Source organism: Cyprinodon tularosa, unplaced genomic scaffold (genome assembly GCF_016077235.1).
Source record: "Cyprinodon tularosa strain WSP-4 unplaced genomic scaffold, ASM1607723v1 ctg1038, whole genome shotgun sequence".
In the NCBI taxonomy this organism is placed as follows: domain Eukaryota; kingdom Metazoa; phylum Chordata; class Actinopteri; order Cyprinodontiformes; family Cyprinodontidae; genus Cyprinodon; species Cyprinodon tularosa.
Window position 1 is genome coordinate 265,744 of NW_024037825.1, and position 19,493 is coordinate 285,236.

The following is a 19,493-nucleotide window of genomic DNA, read 5'->3' on the forward strand; positions in this document are numbered from 1 at the left end:
AGAAAAATCATTTCAGCCGCTTGGATCCGGGATCTCATTCTTCGGTTATGACCCGCAGCTCCTGACCATAGATGAGGGTAGGAACGTAGATCGACCGCTAAATCGAGAGCTTTGCCTTTTGGCTCAGCTCTCTCTGAACCACCACAGACCGGTACAGCTCACGTTTCACAGCAGACGCCGCTCCAATCCGCTTATCGATCTCCCGCTCCATCTTCCACTCATTCACTGAGTGCTGCTGTGTCTCTCCTCCAACATACTTAAATTCCTCCGATAGGTAGATAATATGCATTTGAAATGAGGCAATGCAAAAGTTTTTTTCTTATTCTAAATGTTAATTGTCTTGTTCTATTGGCAAAGTGTCTCACTTACCACCTCAACTCAAGAAAAAGATCTTTCTCCTAACAGTCTTAATCTCTAGTTTACTGCTAGTCAGTCTTTCACCTAACAGTCTTAATCTCTAGTTTACTGCTAGTCAGTCTTTCACCTAACAGTCTTAATCTCTAGTTTACTGCTAGTCAGTCTTTCTCCTAACAGTCTTAATCTCTAGTTTACAGTCTGTCAGTCTTTCTCCTAACAGTCTTAATCTCTAGTTTACAGTCTGTCAGTCTTTCTCCTAACAGTCTTAATCTCTAGTTTACTGCTAGTCAGTCTTTCTCCTAACAGTCTTAATCTCTAGTTTACTGCTAGTCAGTCTTTCACCTAACAGTCTTAATCTCTAGTTTACTGCTATTCAGTCTTTCTCCTAACAGTCTTAATCTCTAGTTTACAGTCTGTCAGTCTTTCTCCTAACAGTCTTAATCTCTAGTTTACTGCTAGTCAGTCTTTCTCCTAACAGTCTTAATCTCTAGTTTACAGTTTGTCAGTCTTTCTCCTAACAGTCTTAATCTCTAGTTTACAGTCTGTCAGTCTTTCTCCTAACAGTCTTAATCTCTAGTTTACTGCTAGTCAGTCTTTCTCCTAACAGTCTTAATCTCTAGTTTACAGTCTGTCAGTCTTTCTCCTAACAGTCTTAATCTCTAGTTTACAGACTGTCAGTCTTTCTCCTAACAGTCTTAATCTCTAGTTTACAGTCGGTAAGTCTTTCTCCTAACAGTCTTAATCTCTAGTTTACAGTCTGTCAGTCTTTCTCCTAACAGTCTTAATCTCTAGTTTACTGCTAGTCAGTCTTTCTCCTAACAGTCTTAAGCTCTAGTTTACTGCTAGTCAGTCTTTCTCCTAACAGTCTTAATCTCTAGTTTACAGTCTGTCAGTCTTTCTCCTAACAGTCTTAATCTCTAGTTTACAGTCTGTCAGTCTTTCTCCTAACAGTCTTAATCTCTAGTTTACTGCTAGTTAGTCTTTCTCCTAACAGTCTTAATCTCTAGTTTACAGTCTGTCAGTCTTTCTCCTAACAGTCTTAATCTCTAGTTTACAGTCTGTCAGTATTTCTCCTAACAGTCTTAATCTCTAGTTTACAGTCTGTCAGTATTTCTCCTAACAGTCTTAATCTCCAGTTTACTGCTAGTCAGTCTTTCTCCTAACAGTCTTAATCTCTAGTTTACTGCTAGTCAGTCTTTCTCCTAACAGTCTTAATCTCTAGTTTACAGTCTGTCAGTCTTTCTCCTAACAGTCTTAATCTCTAGTTTACAGTCTGTCAGTCTTTCTCCTAACAGTCTTATTCTCTAGTTTACAGTCTGTCAGTCTTTCTCCTAACAGTCTTAATCTCTAGTTTACAGTCTGTCAGTCTTTCTCCTAACAGTCTTAATCTCTAGTTTACAGTCTGTCAGTCTTTCTCCTAACAGTCTTAATCTCTAGTTTACTGCTAGTCAGTCTTTCTCCTAACAGTCTTAATCTCTAGTTTACTGCTAGTCAGTCTTTCTCCTAACAGCCTTAATCTCTAGTTTACTGCTAGTCAGTCTTTCTCCTAACAGTCTTAATCTCTAGTTTAGTCTGTCAGTCTTTCTCCTAACAGTCTTAATCTCTAGTTTACAGTCTGTCAGTCTTTCTCCTAACAGTCTTAATCTCTAGTTTACAGTCTGTCAGTCTTTCTCCTAACAGTCTTATTCTCTAGTTTACTGCTAGTCAGTCTTTCTCCTAACAGTCTTAATCTCTAGTTTACAGTCTGTCAGTATTTCTCCTAACAGTCTTAATCTCTAGTTTACTGCTAGTCAGTCTTTCTCCTAACAGTCTTAATCTCTAGTTTAGTCTGTCAGTCTTTCTCCTAACAGTCTTAATCTCTAGTTTACAGTCTGTCAGTCTTTCTCCTAACAGTCTTAATCTCTAGTTTACAGTCTGTCAGTCTTTCTCCTAACAGTCTTAATCTCTAGTTTACTGCTAGTCAGTCTTTCTCCTAACAGTCTTAATCTCTAGTTTACAGTCTGTCAGTATTTCTCCTAACAGTCTTAATCTCTAGTTTACTGCTAGTCAGTCTTTCTCCTAACAGTCTTAATCTCTAGTTTACTGCTAGTCAGTCTTTCTCCTAACAGTCTTAATCTCTAGTTTACAGTCTGTCAGTCTTTCTCCTAACAGTCTTAATCTCTAGTTTACAGTCTGTCAGTCTTTCTCCTAACAGTCTTAATCTCTAGTTTACTGCTAGTTAGTCTTTCTCCTAACAGTCTTAATCTCTAGTTTACAGTCTGTCAGTCTTTCTCCTAACAGTCTTAATCTCTAGTTTACAGTCTGTCAGTATTTCTCCTAACAGTCTTAATCTCTAGTTTACTGCTAGTTACTCTTTCTCCTAACAGTCTTAATCTCTAGTTTACTGCTAGTCAGTCTTTCTCCTAACAGTCTTAATCTCTAGTTTACAGTCTGTCAGTATTTCTCCTAACAGTCTTAATCTCTAGTTTACTGCCAGTCAGTCTTTCTCCTAACAGTCTTAATCTCTAGTTTAGTCTGTCAGTCTTTCTCCTAACAGTCTTAATCTCTAGTTTACTGCTAGTCAGTCTTTCACCTAACAGTCTTAATCTCTAGTTTACTGCTAGTCAGTCTTTCACCTAACAGTCTTAATCTCTAGTTTACAGTCTGTCAGTCTTTCTCCTAACAGTCTTAATCTCTAGTTTACAGTCTGTCAGTCTTTCTCCTAACAGTCTTAATCTCTAGTTTACTGCTAGTCAGTCTTTCTCCTAACAGTCTTAATCTCTAGTTTACTGCTAGTCAGTCTTTCTCCTAACAGTCTTAATCTCTAGTTTACAGTCTGTCAGTATTTCTCCTAACAGTCTTAATCTCTAGTTTACTGCTAGTCAGTCTTTCTCCTAACAGTCTTAATCTCTAGTTTACTGCTAGTCAGTCTTTCTCCTAACAGTCTTAATCTCTAGTTTACAGTCTGTCAGTCTTTCTCCTAACAGTCTTAATCTCTAGTTTACAGTCTGTCAGTCTTTCTCCTAACAGTCTTAATCTCTAGTTTACTGCTAGTTAGTCTTTCTCCTAACAGTCTTAATCTCTAGTTTACAGTCTGTCAGTCTTTCTCCTAACAGTCTTAATCTCTAGTTTACAGTCTGTCAGTATTTCTCCTAACAGTCTTAATCTCTAGTTTACTGCTAGTTAGTCTTTCTCCTAACAGTCTTAATCTCTAGTTTACTGCTAGTCAGTCTTTCTCCTAACAGTCTTAATCTCTAGTTTACAGTCTGTCAGTATTTCTCCTAACAGTCTTAATCTCCAGTTTACTGCTAGTCAGTATTTCTCCTAACAGTCTTAATCTCTAGTTTACTGCTAGTCAGTCTTTCTCCTAACAGTCTTAATCTCTAGTTTACAGTCTGTCAGTCTTTCTCCTAACAGTCTTAATCTCTAGTTTACAGTCTGTCAGTCTTTCTCCTAACAGTCTTATTCTCTAGTTTACAGTCTGTCAGTCTTTCTCCTAACAGTCTTAATCTCTAGTTTACAGTCTGTCAGTCTTTCTCCTAACAGTCTTAATCTCTAGTTTACAGTCTGTCAGTCTTTCTCCTAACAGTCTTAATCTCTAGTTTACTGCTAGTCAGTCTTTCTCCTAACAGTCTTAATCTCTAGTTTACTGCTAGTCAGTCTTTCTCCTAACAGTCTTATTCTCCTAACAGTCTTAATCTCTAGTTTACAGTCTGTCAGTCGTTCTCCTAACAGTCTTAATCTCTAGTTTACTGCTAGTCAGTCTTTCTCCTAACAGTCTTAATCTCTAGTTTACAGTCTGTCAGTATTTCTCCTAACAGTCTTAATCTCTAGTTTACTGCTAGTCAGTCTTTCTCCTAACAGTCTTAATCTCTAGTTTACTGCTAGTCAGTCTTTCTCCTAACAGTCTTAATCTCTAGTTTACAGTCTGTCAGTCTTTCTCCTAACAGTCTTAATCTCTAGTTTACAGTCTGTCAGTCTTTCTCCTAACAGTCTTATTCTCTAGTTTACAGTCTGACAGTCTTTCTCCTAACAGTCTTAATCTCTAGTTTACAGTCTGTCAGTCTTTCTCCTAACAGTCTTAATCTCTAGTTTACAGTCTGTCAGTCTTTCTCCTAACAGTCTTATTCTCTAGTTTACAGTCTGTCAGTCTTTCTCCTAACAGTCTTAATCTCTAGTTTACAGTCTGTCAGTCTTTCTCCTAACAGTCTTAATCTCTAGTTTACAGTCTGTCAGTCTTTCTCCTAACAGTCTTAATCTCTAGTTTACTGCTAGTCAGTCTTTCTCCTAACAGTCTTAATCTCTAGTTTACTGCTAGTCAGTCTTTCTCCTAACAGTCTTAATCTCTAGTTTACTGCTAGTCAGTCTTTCTCCTAACAGTCTTAATCTCTAGTTTACAGTCTGTCAGTCTTTCTCCTAACAGTGTTAATCTCTAGTTTACAGTCTGTCAGTATTTCTCCTAACAGTCTTAATCTCTAGTTTACTGCTAGTTACTCTTTCTCCTAACAGTCTTAATCTCTAGTTTACTGCTAGTCAGTCTTTCTCCTAACAGTCTTAATCTCTAGTTTACAGTCTGTCAGTATTTCTCCTAACAGTCTTAATCTCTAGTTTACTGCCAGTCAGTCTTTCTCCTAACAGTCTTAATCTCTAGTTTAGTCTGTCAGTCTTTCTCCTAACAGTCTTAATCTCTAGTTTACTGCTAGTCAGTCTTTCACCTAACAGTCTTAATCTCTAGTTTACTGCTAGTCAGTCTTTCACCTAACAGTCTTAATCTCTAGTTTACTGCTAGTCAGTCTTTCTCCTGACAGTCTTAATCTCTAGTTTACAGTCTGTCAGTCTTTCTCCTAACAGTCTTAATCTCTAGTTTACAGTCTGTCAGTCTTTGTCCTAACAGTCTTAATCTCTAGTTTACTGCTAGTCAGTCTTTCTCCTAACAGTCTTAATCTCTAGTTTACTGCTAGTCAGTCTTTCTCCTAACAGTCTTAATCTCTAGTTTACAGTCTGTCAGTATTTCCCCTAACAGTCTTAATCTCTAGTTTACTGCTAGTCAGTCTTTCTCCTAACAGTCTTAATCTCTAGTTTACTGCTAGTCAGTCTTTCTCCTAACAGTCTTAATCTCTAGTTTACAGTCTGTCAGTCTTTCTCCTAACAGTCTTAATCTCTAGTTTACAGTCTGTCAGTCTTTCTCCTAACAGTCTTAATCTCTAGTTTACTGCTAGTTAGTCTTTCTCCTAACAGTCTTAATCTCTAGTTTACAGTCTGTCAGTCTTTCTCCTAACAGTCTTAATCTCTAGTTTACAGTCTGTCAGTATTTCTCCTAACAGTCTTAATCTCTAGTTTACTGCTAGTTAGTCTTTCTCCTAACAGTCTTAATCTCTAGTTTACTGCTAGTCAGTCTTTCTCCTAACAGTCTTAATCTCTAGTTTACAGTCTGTCAGTATTTCTCCTAACAGTCTTAATCTCCAGTTTACTGCTAGTCAGTCTTTCTCCTAACAGTCTTAATCTCTAGTTTACTGCTAGTCAGTCTTTCTCCTAACAGTCTTAATCTCTAGTTTACAGTCTGTCAGTCTTTCTCCTAACAGTCTTAATCTCTAGTTTACAGTCTGTCAGTCTTTCTCCTAACAGTCTTATTCTCTAGTTTACAGTCTGTCAGTCTTTCTCCTAACAGTCTTAATCTCTAGTTTACAGTCTGTCAGTCTTTCTCCTAACAGTCTTAATCTCTAGTTTACAGTCTGTCAGTCTTTCTCCTAACAGTCTTAATCTCTAGTTTACTGCTAGTCAGTCTTTCTCCTAACAGTCTTAATCTCTAGTTTACAGTCTGTCAGTCTTTCTCCTAACAGTCTTAATCTCTAGTTTACTGCTAGTCAGTCTTTCTCCTAACAGTCTTAATCTCTAGTTTACAGTCTGTCAGTCTTTCTCCTAACAGTCTTAATCTCTAGTTTACTGCTAGTCAGTCTTTCTCCTAACAGTCTTAATCTCTAGTTTACTGCTAGTCAGTCTTTCTCCTAACAGTCTTAATCTCTAGTTTACAGTCTGTCAGTCTTTCTCCTAACAGTCTTAATCTCTAGTTTACAGTCTGTCAGTCTTTCTCCTAACAGTCTTATTCTCTAGTTTACAGTCTGACAGTCTTTCTCCTAACAGTCTTAATCTCTAGTTTACAGTCTGTCAGTCTTTCTCCTAACAGTCTTAATCTCTAGTTTACAGTCTGTCAGTCTTTCTCCTAACAGTCTTATTCTCTAGTTTACAGTCTGTCAGTCTTTCTCCTAACAGTCTTAATCTCTAGTTTACAGTCTGTCAGTCTTTCTCCTAACAGTCTTAATCTCTAGTTTACAGTCTGTCGGTCTCTCTCCTAACAGTCTTAATCTCTAGTTTACTGCTAGTCAGTCTTTCTCCTAACAGTCTTAATCTCTAGTTTACTGCTAGTCAGTCTTTCTCCTAACAGTCTTAATCTCTAGTTTACTGCTAGTCAGTCTTTCTCCTAACAGTCTTAATCTCTAGTTTAGTCTGTCAGTCTTTCTCCTAACAGTCTTAATCTCTAGTTTACAGTCTGTCAGTCTTTCTCCTAACAGTCTTAATCTCTAGTTTACAGTCTGTCAGTCTTTCTCCTAACAGTCTTATTCTCTAGTTTACTGCTAGTCAGTCTTTCTCCTAACAGTCTTAATCTCTAGTTTACAGTCTGTCAGTATTTCTCCTAACAGTCTTAATCTCTAGTTTACTGCTAGTCAGTCTTTCTCCTAACAGTCTTAATCTCTAGTTTAGTCTGTCAGTCTTTCTCCTAACAGTCTTAATCTCTAGTTTACAGTCTGTCAGTCTTTCTCCTAACAGTCTTAATCTCTAGTTTACAGTCTGTCAGTCTTTCTCCTAACAGTCTTAATCTCTAGTTTACAGTCTGTCAGTCTTTCTCCTAACAGTCTTATTCTCTAGTTTACAGTCTGTCAGTCTTTCTCCTAACAGTCTTAATCTCTAGTTTACAGTCTGTCAGTCTTTCTCCTAACAGTCTTAATCTCTAGTTTACAGTCTGTCAGTCTTTCTCCTAACAGTCTTAATCTCTAGTTTACTGCTAGTCAGTCTTTCTCCTAACAGTCTTAATCTCTAGTTTACTGCTAGTCAGTCTTTCTCCTAACAGTCTTAATCTCTAGTTTACTGCTAGTCAGTCTTTCTCCTAACAGTCTTAATCTCTAGTTTAGTCTGTCAGTCTTTCTCCTAACAGTCTTAATCTCTAGTTTACAGTCTGTCAGTCTTTCTCCTAACAGTCTTAATCTCTAGTTTACAGTCTGTCAGTCTTTCTCCTAACAGTCTTATTCTCTAGTTTACTGCTAGTCAGTCTTTCTCCTAACAGTCTTAATCTCTAGTTTACAGTCTGTCAGTATTTCTCCTAACAGTCTTAATCTCTAGTTTACTGCTAGTCAGTCTTTCTCCTAACAGTCTTAATCTCTAGTTTAGTCTGTCAGTCTTTCTCCTAACAGTCTTAATCTCTAGTTTACAGTCTGTCAGTCTTTCTCCTAACAGTCTTAATCTCTAGTTTACAGTCTGTCAGTCTTTCTCCTAACAGTCTTAATCTCTTGTTTACTGCTAGTCAGTCTTTCTCCTAACAGTCTTAATCTCTAGTTTACAGTCTGTCAGTCTTTTTCCTAACAGTCTTAATCTCTAGTTTACAGTCTGTCAGTCTTTCTCCTAACAGTCTTAATCTCTAGTTTACTGCTAGTCAGTCTTCCTCCTAACAGTCTTAATCTCTAGTTTACAGTCTGTCAGTATTTCTCCTAACAGTCTTAATCTCTAGTTTACTGCTAGTCAGTCTTTCTCCTAACAGTCTTAATCTCTAGTTTACTGCTAGTCAGTCTTTCTCCTAACAGTCTTAATCTCTAGTTTACAGTCTGTCAGTCTTTCTCCTAACAGTCTTATTCTCCTAACAGTCTTAATCTCTAGTTTACAGTCTGTCAGTCTTTCTCCTAACAGTCTTAATCTCTAGTTTACTGCTAGTCAGTCTTTCTCCTAACAGTCTTAATCTCTAGTTTACAGTCTGTCAGTATTTCTCCTAACAGTCTTAATCTCTAGTTTACTGCTAGTCAGTCTTTCTCCTAACAGTCTTAATCTCTAGTTTACTGCTAGTCAGTCTTTCTCCTAACAGTCTTAATCTCTAGTTTACAGTCTGTCAGTCTTTCTCCTAACAGTCTTAATCTCTAGTTTACAGTCTGTCAGTCTTTCTCCTAACAGTCTTATTCTCTAGTTTACAGTCTGACAGTCTTTCTCCTAACAGTCTTAATCTCTAGTTTACAGTCTGTCAGTCTTTCTCCTAACAGTCTTAATCTCTAGTTTACTTTCTGTCAGTCTTTCTCCTAACAGTCTTAATCTCTAGTTTACTGCTAGTCAGTCTTTCTCCTAACAGTCTTAATCTCTAGTTTACTGCTAGTCAGTCTTTCTCCTAACAGTCTTAATCTCTAGTTTACTGCTAGTCAGTCTTTCTCCTAACAGTCTTAATCTCTAGTTTACAGTCTGTCAGTATTTCTCCTAACAGTCTTAATATCTAGTTTACTGCCAGTCAGTCTTTCTCCTAACAGTCTTAATCTCTAGTTGACAGTCTGTCAGTCTTTCTCCTAACAGTCTTAATCTCTAGTTTACTGCTAGTCAGTCTTTCTCCTAACAGTCTTAATCTCTAGTTTACAGTCTGTCAGTCTTTCTCCTAACAGTCTTAATCTCTAGTATACAGTCTGTCAGTCTTTCTCCTAACAGTCTTAATCTCTAGTTTACTGCTAGTCAGTCTTTCTCCTAACAGTCTTAATCTCTAGTTTACAGTCTGTCAGTATTTATCCTAACAGTCTTAATCTCTAGTTTACTGCTAGTCAGTCTTTCTCCTAACAGTCTTAATCTCTAGTTTACTGCTAGTCAGTCTTTCTCCTAACAGTCTTAATCTCTAGTTTACAGTCTGTCAGTCTTTCTCCTAACAGTCTTATTCTCCTAACAGTCTTAATCTCTAGTTTACAGTCTGTCAGTCTTTCTCCTAACAGTCTTAATCTCTAGTTTACTGCTAGTCAGTCTTTCTCCTAACAGTCTTAATCTCTAGTTTACAGTCTGTCAGTATTTCTCCTAACAGTCTTAATCTCTAGTTTACTGCTAGTCAGTCTTTCTCCTAACAGTCTTAATCTCTAGTTTACTGCTAGTCAGTCTTTCTCCTAACAGTCTTAATCTCTAGTTTACAGTCTGTCAGTCTTTCTCCTAACAGTCTTATTCTCCTAACAGTCTTAATCTCTAGTTTACAGTCTGTCAGTCTTTCTCCTAACAGTCTTAATCTCTAGTTTACTGCTAGTCAGTCTTTCTCCTAACAGTCTTAATCTCTAGTTTACAGTCTGTCAGTATTTCTCCTAACAGTCTTAATCTCTAGTTTACTGCTAGTCAGTCTTTCTCCTAACAGTCTTAATCTCTAGTTTAGTCTTTCAGTCTTTCTCCTAACAGTCTTAATCTCTAGTTTACAGTCTGTCAGTCTTTCTCCTAACAGTCTTAATTTCTAGTTTACAGTCTGTCAGTCTTTCTCCTAACAGTCTTAATCTCTAGTTTACTGCTAGTCAGTCTTTCACCTAACAGTCTTAATCTCTAGTTTACTGCTAGTCAGTCTTTCTCCTAACAGTCTTAATCTCTAGTTTACAGTCTGTCAGTCTTTCTCCTAACAGTCTTAATCTCTAGTTTACTGCTAGCCAGTCTTTCTCCTAACAGTCTTAATCTCTAGTTTACAGTCTGTCAGTCTTTCTCCTAACAGTCTTAATCTCTAGTTTACAGTCTGTGAGTCTTTCTCCTAACAGTCTTAATCTCTAGTTTACAGTCTGTCAGTCTTTCTCCTAACAGTCTTAATCTCTAGTTTACTGCTAGTCAGTCTTTCTCCTAAAAGTCTTAATCTCTAGTTTACTGCCAGTCAGTCTTTCTCCTAACAGTCTTAATCTCTAGTTTACTGCTAGTCAGTCTTTCTCCTAACAGTCTTAATCTCTAGTTTACTGCTAGTCAGTCTTTCTCCTAACAGTCTTAATCTCTAGTTTACAGTCTGTCAGTCTTTCTCCTAACAGTCTTATTCTCTAGTTTACTGCTAGTCAGTCTTTCTCCTAACAGTCTTAATCTCTAGTTTACAGTCTGTCAGTCTTTCTTCTAACAGTCTTAATCTCTAGTTTACTGCTAGTCAGTCTTTCTCCTAACAGTCTTAATCTCTAGTTTACTGCTAGTCAGTCTTTCACCTAACAGTCTTAATCTCTAGTTTACTGCTAGTCAGTCTTTCTCCTAACAGTCTTAATCTCTAGTTTACAGTCTGTCAGTCTTTCTCCTAACAGTCTTAATCTCTAGTTTACAGTCTGTCAGTCTTTCTCCTAACAGTCTTAATCTCTAGTTTACTGCTAGTCAGTCTTTCTCCTAACAGTCTTAATCTCTAGTTTACAGTCTGTCAGTCTTCTCCTAACAGTCTTAATCTCTAGTTTACAGTCTGTCAGTCTTTCTCCTAACAGTCTTAATCTCTAGTTTACTGCTAGTCAGTCTTTCTCCTAACAGTCTTAATCTCTAGTTTACTGCTAGTCAGTCTTTCTCCTAACAGTCTTAATCTCTAGTTTACAGACTGTCAGTCTTTCTCCTAACAGTGTTAATCTCTAGTTTACAGTCTGTCAGTCTTTCTCCTAACGGTCTTAACCTCTAGTTTACTGCTAGTCAGTCTTTCTCCTAACAGTCTTAATCTCTAGTTTACTGCTAGTCAGTCTTTCTCCTAACAGTCTTAATCTCTAGTTTACAGTCTGTCAGTATTTCTCCTAACAGTCTTAATCTCTAGTTTACTGCTAGTCAGTCTTTCTCCTAACAGTCTTAATCTCTAGTTTACTGCTAGCCAGTCTTTCTCCTAACAGTCTTAATCTCTAGTTTACAGTCTGTCAGTCTTTCTCCTAACAGTCTTAATCTCTAGTTTACAGTCTGTCAGTCTTTCTCCTAACAGTCTTAATCTCTAGTTTACAGTCTGTCAGTATTTCTCCTAACAGTCTTAATCTCTAGTTTACTGCTAGTCAGTCTTTCTCCTAACAGTCTTAATCTCTAGTTTACTGCTAGTCAGTCTTTCTCCTAACAGTCTTAATCTCTAGTTTACTGGTAGTCAGTCTTTCTCCTAACAGTCTTAATCTCTAGTTTACAGTCTGTCAGTCTTTCTCCTAACAGTCTTAATCTCTAGTTTACAGTCTGTCAGTATTTCTCCTAACAGTCTTAATCTCTAGTTTACAGTCTGTCAGTCTTTCTCCTAACAGTCTTAATCTCTAGTTTACAGTCTGTCAGTCTTTCTCCTAACAGTCTTAATCTCTAGTTTACAGTCTGTCAGTCTTTCTCCTAACAGTCTTAATCTCTAGTTTACTGCTAGTCAGTCTTTCTCCTAAAAGTCTTAATCTCTAGTTTACTGCCAGTCAGTCTTTCTCCTAACAGTCTTAATCTCTAGTTTACTGCTAGTCAGTCTTTCTCCTAACAGTCTTAATCTCTAGTTTACTGCTAGTCAGTCTTTCTCCTAACAGTCTTAATCTCTAGTTTACTGCTAATCAGTCTTTCTCCTAACAGTCTTAATCTCTAGTTTACTGCTAGTCAGTCTTTCTCCTAACAGTCTTAATCTCTAGTTTACAGTCTGTCAGTCTTTCTCCTAACAGTCTTAATCTCTAGTTTACAGTCTGTCAGTCTTTCTCCTAACAGTCTTAATCTCTAGTTTACTGCCAGTCAGTCTTTCTCCTAACAGTCTTAATCTCTAGTTGACAGTCTGTCAGTCTTTCTCCTAACAGTCTTAATCTCTAGTTTACTGCTAGTCAGTCTTTCTCCTAACAGTCTTAATCTCTAGTTTACAGTCTGTCAGTCTTTCTCCTAACAGTCTTAATCTCTAGTATACAGTCTGTCAGTCTTTCTCCTAACAGTCTTAATCTCTAGTTTACTGCTAGTCAGTCTTTCTCCTAACAGTCTTAATCTCTAGTTTACAGTCTGTCAGTATTTATCCTAACAGTCTTAATCTCTAGTTTACTGCTAGTCAGTCTTTCTCCTAACAGTCTTAATCTCTAGTTTACTGCTAGTCAGTCTTTCTCCTAACAGTCTTAATCTCTAGTTTACAGTCTGTCAGTCTTTCTCCTAACAGTCTTATTCTCCTAACAGTCTTAATCTCTAGTTTACAGTCTGTCAGTCTTTCTCCTAACAGTCTTAATCTCTAGTTTACTGCTAGTCAGTCTTTCTCCTAACAGTCTTAATCTCTAGTTTACAGTCTGTCAGTATTTCTCCTAACAGTCTTAATCTCTAGTTTACTGCTAGTCAGTCTTTCTCCTAACAGTCTTAATCTCTAGTTTACTGCTAGTCAGTCTTTCTCCTAACAGTCTTAATCTCTAGTTTACAGTCTGTCAGTCTTTCTCCTAACAGTCTTATTCTCCTAACAGTCTTAATCTCTAGTTTACAGTCTGTCAGTCTTTCTCCTAACAGTCTTAATCTCTAGTTTACTGCTAGTCAGTCTTTCTCCTAACAGTCTTAATCTCTAGTTTACAGTCTGTCAGTATTTCTCCTAACAGTCTTAATCTCTAGTTTACTGCTAGTCAGTCTTTCTCCTAACAGTCTTAATCTCTAGTTTAGTCTTTCAGTCTTTCTCCTAACAGTCTTAATCTCTAGTTTACAGTCTGTCAGTCTTTCTCCTAACAGTCTTAATTTCTAGTTTACAGTCTGTCAGTCTTTCTCCTAACAGTCTTAATCTCTAGTTTACTGCTAGTCAGTCTTTCACCTAACAGTCTTAATCTCTAGTTTACTGCTAGTCAGTCTTTCTCCTAACAGTCTTAATCTCTAGTTTACAGTCTGTCAGTCTTTCTCCTAACAGTCTTAATCTCTAGTTTACTGCTAGCCAGTCTTTCTCCTAACAGTCTTAATCTCTAGTTTACAGTCTGTCAGTCTTTCTCCTAACAGTCTTAATCTCTAGTTTACAGTCTGTGAGTCTTTCTCCTAACAGTCTTAATCTCTAGTTTACAGTCTGTCAGTCTTTCTCCTAACAGTCTTAATCTCTAGTTTACTGCTAGTCAGTCTTTCTCCTAAAAGTCTTAATCTCTAGTTTACTGCCAGTCAGTCTTTCTCCTAACAGTCTTAATCTCTAGTTTACTGCTAGTCAGTCTTTCTCCTAACAGTCTTAATCTCTAGTTTACTGCTAGTCAGTCTTTCTCCTAACAGTCTTAATCTCTAGTTTACAGTCTGTCAGTCTTTCTCCTAACAGTCTTATTCTCTAGTTTACTGCTAGTCAGTCTTTCTCCTAACAGTCTTAATCTCTAGTTTACAGTCTGTCAGTCTTTCTTCTAACAGTCTTAATCTCTAGTTTACTGCTAGTCAGTCTTTCTCCTAACAGTCTTAATCTCTAGTTTACTGCTAGTCAGTCTTTCACCTAACAGTCTTAATCTCTAGTTTACTGCTAGTCAGTCTTTCTCCTAACAGTCTTAATCTCTAGTTTACAGTCTGTCAGTCTTTCTCCTAACAGTCTTAATCTCTAGTTTACAGTCTGTCAGTCTTTCTCCTAACAGTCTTAATCTCTAGTTTACTGCTAGTCAGTCTTTCTCCTAACAGTCTTAATCTCTAGTTTACAGTCTGTCAGTCTTCTCCTAACAGTCTTAATCTCTAGTTTACAGTCTGTCAGTCTTTCTCCTAACAGTCTTAATCTCTAGTTTACTGCTAGTCAGTCTTTCTCCTAACAGTCTTAATCTCTAGTTTACTGCTAGTCAGTCTTTCTCCTAACAGTCTTAATCTCTAGTTTACAGACTGTCAGTCTTTCTCCTAACAGTGTTAATCTCTAGTTTACAGTCTGTCAGTCTTTCTCCTAACGGTCTTAACCTCTAGTTTACTGCTAGTCAGTCTTTCTCCTAACAGTCTTAATCTCTAGTTTACTGCTAGTCAGTCTTTCTCCTAACAGTCTTAATCTCTAGTTTACAGTCTGTCAGTATTTCTCCTAACAGTCTTAATCTCTAGTTTACTGCTAGTCAGTCTTTCTCCTAACAGTCTTAATCTCTAGTTTACTGCTAGCCAGTCTTTCTCCTAACAGTCTTAATCTCTAGTTTACAGTCTGTCAGTCTTTCTCCTAACAGTCTTAATCTCTAGTTTACAGTCTGTCAGTCTTTCTCCTAACAGTCTTAATCTCTAGTTTACAGTCTGTCAGTATTTCTCCTAACAGTCTTAATCTCTAGTTTACTGCTAGTCAGTCTTTCTCCTAACAGTCTTAATCTCTAGTTTACTGCTAGTCAGTCTTTCTCCTAACAGTCTTAATCTCTAGTTTACTGGTAGTCAGTCTTTCTCCTAACAGTCTTAATCTCTAGTTTACAGTCTGTCAGTCTTTCTCCTAACAGTCTTAATCTCTAGTTTACAGTCTGTCAGTATTTCTCCTAACAGTCTTAATCTCTAGTTTACAGTCTGTCAGTCTTTCTCCTAACAGTCTTAATCTCTAGTTTACAGTCTGTCAGTCTTTCTCCTAACAGTCTTAATCTCTAGTTTACAGTCTGTCAGTCTTTCTCCTAACAGTCTTAATCTCTAGTTTACTGCTAGTCAGTCTTTCTCCTAAAAGTCTTAATCTCTAGTTTACTGCCAGTCAGTCTTTCTCCTAACAGTCTTAATCTCTAGTTTACTGCTAGTCAGTCTTTCTCCTAACAGTCTTAATCTCTAGTTTACTGCTAGTCAGTCTTTCTCCTAACAGTCTTAATCTCTAGTTTACTGCTAATCAGTCTTTCTCCTAACAGTCTTAATCTCTAGTTTACTGCTAGTCAGTCTTTCTCCTAACAGTCTTAATCTCTAGTTTACAGTCTGTCAGTCTTTCTCCTAACAGTCTTAATCTCTAGTTTACAGTCTGTCAGTCTTTCTCCTAACAGTCTTAATCTCTAGTTTGCAGCTCCTCAGTCTTGTGTGCATGAAGTGAAGCAATAAGTTGGTCTTGTTTCTGGCGGTGGGCTTTGCCTCCTTTAGGACTGTGTCGCAGTCATCCAGTGTTTTGAACACTGGGATTAGAACAGCAGATTTTCTTTCTCTATTTGCAATGAACAAACCAAAACCTTCAATAATCATTGTAGACGTTGTCGTTGTTAGAAACCTCTAGAATGTAACAGAGATCCTCTGCAGCATCGTGTTTAGCAAAGCCATTTATAGTTACAGGTAGAATAAATAGTCCACATTAACTTTAGTGCAAACCAAAAAGTTGAGTCGGATGTTAATGTAGACTGCGAAGCCATGGAAGTTTTCTCTGATGCTCTTCTTCTTGCAGGATCTCCACAGAACACTCCCCCAAGCTGCAGATCAGGAGTCACAGTTACCTGCGGGCTGTGAGTGAGGTTTCAATCAACAGGAGCGTGGACACTCTGGACCCTAAAACCCTCCTGGACCCCAAATCCCTGCTGTCCTCCCCTCAGTATCGCTCACGCAATGAAAGCTACATGAGAGCCATGAGCACCATCAGTCAGGTACGTCTCCATCCAGTCCCTTCACTCTGTGGCACATAAAGCTGGAGGGGAGCAACATGCTTGATTACTTTTTGACTTGTGGTGTCATTAATTACTGGATGATTTTATTTCATCACAGCTCAGGAAAGATGCATGTAGCTTTGTTGAGATAAATCTGACCTTTCTCATTCTACAGTAAAATAGCAGCTCAGCAGTTTGTTGCAGGATTTGGTAACATCTGAGTAAAGACCACTTTGCAGCCCAACCATCACACTCCACTGATCAAGGGAGTAATGTTGTGATGAAAGCTGCTGGGGGCGCTCTAAGGGTGGATGCAGGTTGGACCTACAGTTACTCCATCCGAACGCTTTCATTAGGTTACATATATATATATATATATATATATATATATATATATATATATATATGTATATATATATATATGGGAACTCAAGGGATTGGGACTGGACAGCTGTGTAGCCATAAGAAAACCACTAATCAGTGAGGCTAACCAGAAAAAAAGGCTTCAAGAGTCCAGACCTCAACCCCATTGAGAATCTTTGGGATGTGCTAGAGAGGGCTTTGCGCAGCGGTCAGACTCTACCATCATCAATGCAAGATCTTGGTGAAAAATTAATGCAACACTGGATGGAAATAAATCTTTTGACATTGCAGAAGCTTATCGAAACAATGCTGCAGCGAATGCGTGCCGAAATCAAAGCTGAAGGCGGTCCAACAAAGTATTGGAGTGAGTGACCTTTTTATTTGGCGGCGACTTTTTTTTAGGCCAGGCAGTTTATAAAACACACTTTATCTTAAAGAAATGATTCAACCTCTGAGTTCCACCAGTTTAATGTGGGAGTGATGGAAAAACTTCCTTATCTGTTTATCTAAAGCTTATTCTGGTGAATAATCTGTGGATTTCTCCCCCCTAACCACGTGTCCCTCTCCTCTGTCTCCTCTCCAGCTGAGTGAGGTGGAGGTGAACGGGCAGATCGAGCAGGTATGCGAGCAGGTCTACAGTGAGCTGCAGTCTCAGGCCATGGATGCAGGGATGGACAGTCTGGAGACCATGGACACCCTGCCTATGCCTGGATGCTTCCGCATGCGTAGCCCCAGCTATGTAAGGGCCATCGACCAGGGATGTACCTCTGAGGACGAAGGACCAGGAGGAAGACCACTGCTGCTGCTTCCATCCTCACCCCCCCGCACCACCGCCACCACTGTCAGGACCATCCAGAGCAGCACAGGTGAGCGCTGCTACAAGCGAAACTAAAAGATAAATCTTTGGTTGTTTAAGATGGTAACTAATTTCCTATACGAGATAACAAAAAACAGATAGCTTGTTTTGAAAAAGGCCTACTTTGTGGCTCCAAACAGCTTTTCCTTGGTTGGACCCGGGGCCAAATGTCTCTTTGGATAAGAACGGTTGCAGGGGAGTGTTTCTCACTTACGTCATTAACATTTGATCTTTAGCTCATGCTCTGATTTGCATCTTAATCTCTTTGTCTGAACGTAGAGCTTTTTGTCTTGGCGGTTCCTACCAGGGACATTTAAGCCCAGCAGCATCCTGGGATCTACCAGGAAAAGAGACTTAACCACGTTTAAGATGCCTTTTGATGAACGGCTTTGCTTTATAGGCACCAAACTGAGAGGCTTCATGATAGCTGAATGTTTCCAAGAAGTTACTTCAGGATCAAGATAAACTTTACCGGACTAAAGTCCTCTGTTTGCTCCTCGATTTTGTACAATAAATGTTCTTAGGTCCTTTGTTATTAAATCACTAAGCATTCGGTCTGTCAGGTTCTGTCCTGGGAATATATATTTAAGATGTCTTTAGCATTAGGAGGCCAACAATTCCCTTTAACGACCCCCCTTTCAGAGACATATGCCGTTTCTCACTATCAGCTGTCCCAGCATGCACTGCTGGACCAGCAGCTTCCAGGTTAGCGCTCACAGAGCTCAGAGGATTAAGATAAAAGTTCTCTTTAATGTTGCTGTTATTCAATAAAAGTATGTTTTAAGATCATTTGAGGCGAGAAAATTATACTTAAAGCTTCACTAAGTTGAGAGGATCGCAGCAACCAGTGGAGCTTCTACAGTAACAGCAGCCAGGGCTGACGTTAGCCCGTCTGCGGAGGCCAGGGGTAACGTTAGCCCGTCTGCGGCGGCCAGGGCTAATGTTAGCCCGTCTGCGGCGGCCAGGGCTAATGTTAGCCCGTCTGCGGAGGCCAGGGGTAACGTTAGCCCGTCTGCGGCGGCCAGGGGTAATGTTAGCCCGTCTGAGGAGGCCAGGGGTAACGTTAACCCGTCTGCGGCGGCCAGGGCTAATGTTAGCCCGTCTGCGGAGGCCAGGGGTAACGTTAGCCCGTCTGCGGAGGCCAGGGGTAACGTTAGCCCGTCTGCGGCGGCCAGGGCTAATGTTAGCCCGTCTGCGGAGGCCAGGGGTAACGTTAGCCCGTCTGCGGAGGCCAGGGGTAACGTTAACCCGTCTGCGGCGGCCAGGGCTAATGTTAGCCCGTCTGCGGAGGCCAGGGGTAACGTTAGCCCGTCTGCGGCGGCCAGGGGTAATGTTAGCCCATCTGAGGAGGCCAGGGGTAATGTTAGCCCGTCTGAGGAGGCCAGGGGTAACGTTGGTTCCAATTGACCCAGATTTATGCTGCATGCTCCTGTTCTCCCCGAGTCCAGACTTTCCTGGGTTCTTGTCAAGAACAAACTTAGCGAGAACACGAGTCCGTCATCGCATTCTACTGGATTGAGAAACGGACATAGACAGGTATGGGGCATTGCAGGCTAACAAAGAAGCCAAACGACCCCCATTCCAAAGGGGGGGACCCGTTCATCCGTTTCTATTTGCATGTTTTCTAAACTAAAACCAGGCTTTGTTGGGCTGCTGGATAAAACCTGGAACTAAACGCTATTTCTGACATTTGGAATTGAAAAATCTTCCTGGATGGAAGAGAAACGTCTTCAGACTGGGAAACAAAGTTCAGTTGACTTTTGGAAAGTTGAACTCAAAGTTAAACATTTAAATAACTCTTTAAGCTCGGTTAATGAAATGTGGTTAAATTTACCAATAAAATGTTGAGGAAAGACGATAAACATTAAACAAATCAAATAATATTTAACAAAAACTACTTATATAACTGGCCAAATGACGTAGGGGATCAGTGTGGAGTTTACGTTTGAGAACAGAAGTTAATATCAAGGTTTTTGGAATATATAGCTCTTATATTAGCGTGACGTATTTTTTTAGGACTAGTCCTGCTTTAGGGACAACCTGTCCACAGCTAAGGCTGTCCCCGGAAACGTCCCTGATTTTAGGCTCTGATGAATGAGGAAAACATATTTTTATATAAACTAATTCTGCAGCTGCTTAGAAGAGCTTTTCTAGATAACCGGTGCTACGCCAAAGTTTGTGACTCTTGACAGATGCTGGTCTGCAGCTCATTGGTTGTTTTAATTGCTGACATGGGGTTGACTCAGTCATACAGCAACATGGAGCTTTTTCCCTCAGGATCCCCAAAGATGGTGAAGCACAGGGAGCAGCTATTAGGAAGCTGAGATGGAGATGAAGAAGAGAGGGGGGGGTAAACAGATGCTGCAAGGCTGCCAGAGGAAGGTCTTCCTCAGCTCTAATGAGAGCGATGATGATGATGATGGTGGTGGTAAACAGGACAAAGGGCAGAGGAAGCACACTGAACACATGTCCTTCTGCAGAACCCCCTGGCAGGTTAC

The 19,493-nt window shown here is 39.2% G+C and overlaps 1 protein-coding gene across 4 annotated transcripts in view; it reads left to right on the forward strand.

Annotated features, from left to right (window-relative positions):
- LOC119781521 (disks large-associated protein 1-like) overlaps positions 1-19,493 on the forward strand; it is a 111,136-nt gene that overhangs the window by 53,586 nt on the left and 38,057 nt on the right. For all 4 annotated transcript variants that reach the window (XR_005280585.1, XM_038282012.1, XM_038282030.1 and 1 more), the window contains 2 exons: positions 15,581-15,776; positions 16,723-17,005. Coding sequence is in view for 3 of the 4 variants with exons in the window: in XM_038282012.1 (XP_038137940.1) it covers positions 15,581-15,776; positions 16,723-17,005 (479 nt within the window). In the remaining variant the exon portion in view is untranslated. The remainder of the gene's footprint in view (positions 1-15,580; positions 15,777-16,722; positions 17,006-19,493) is intronic.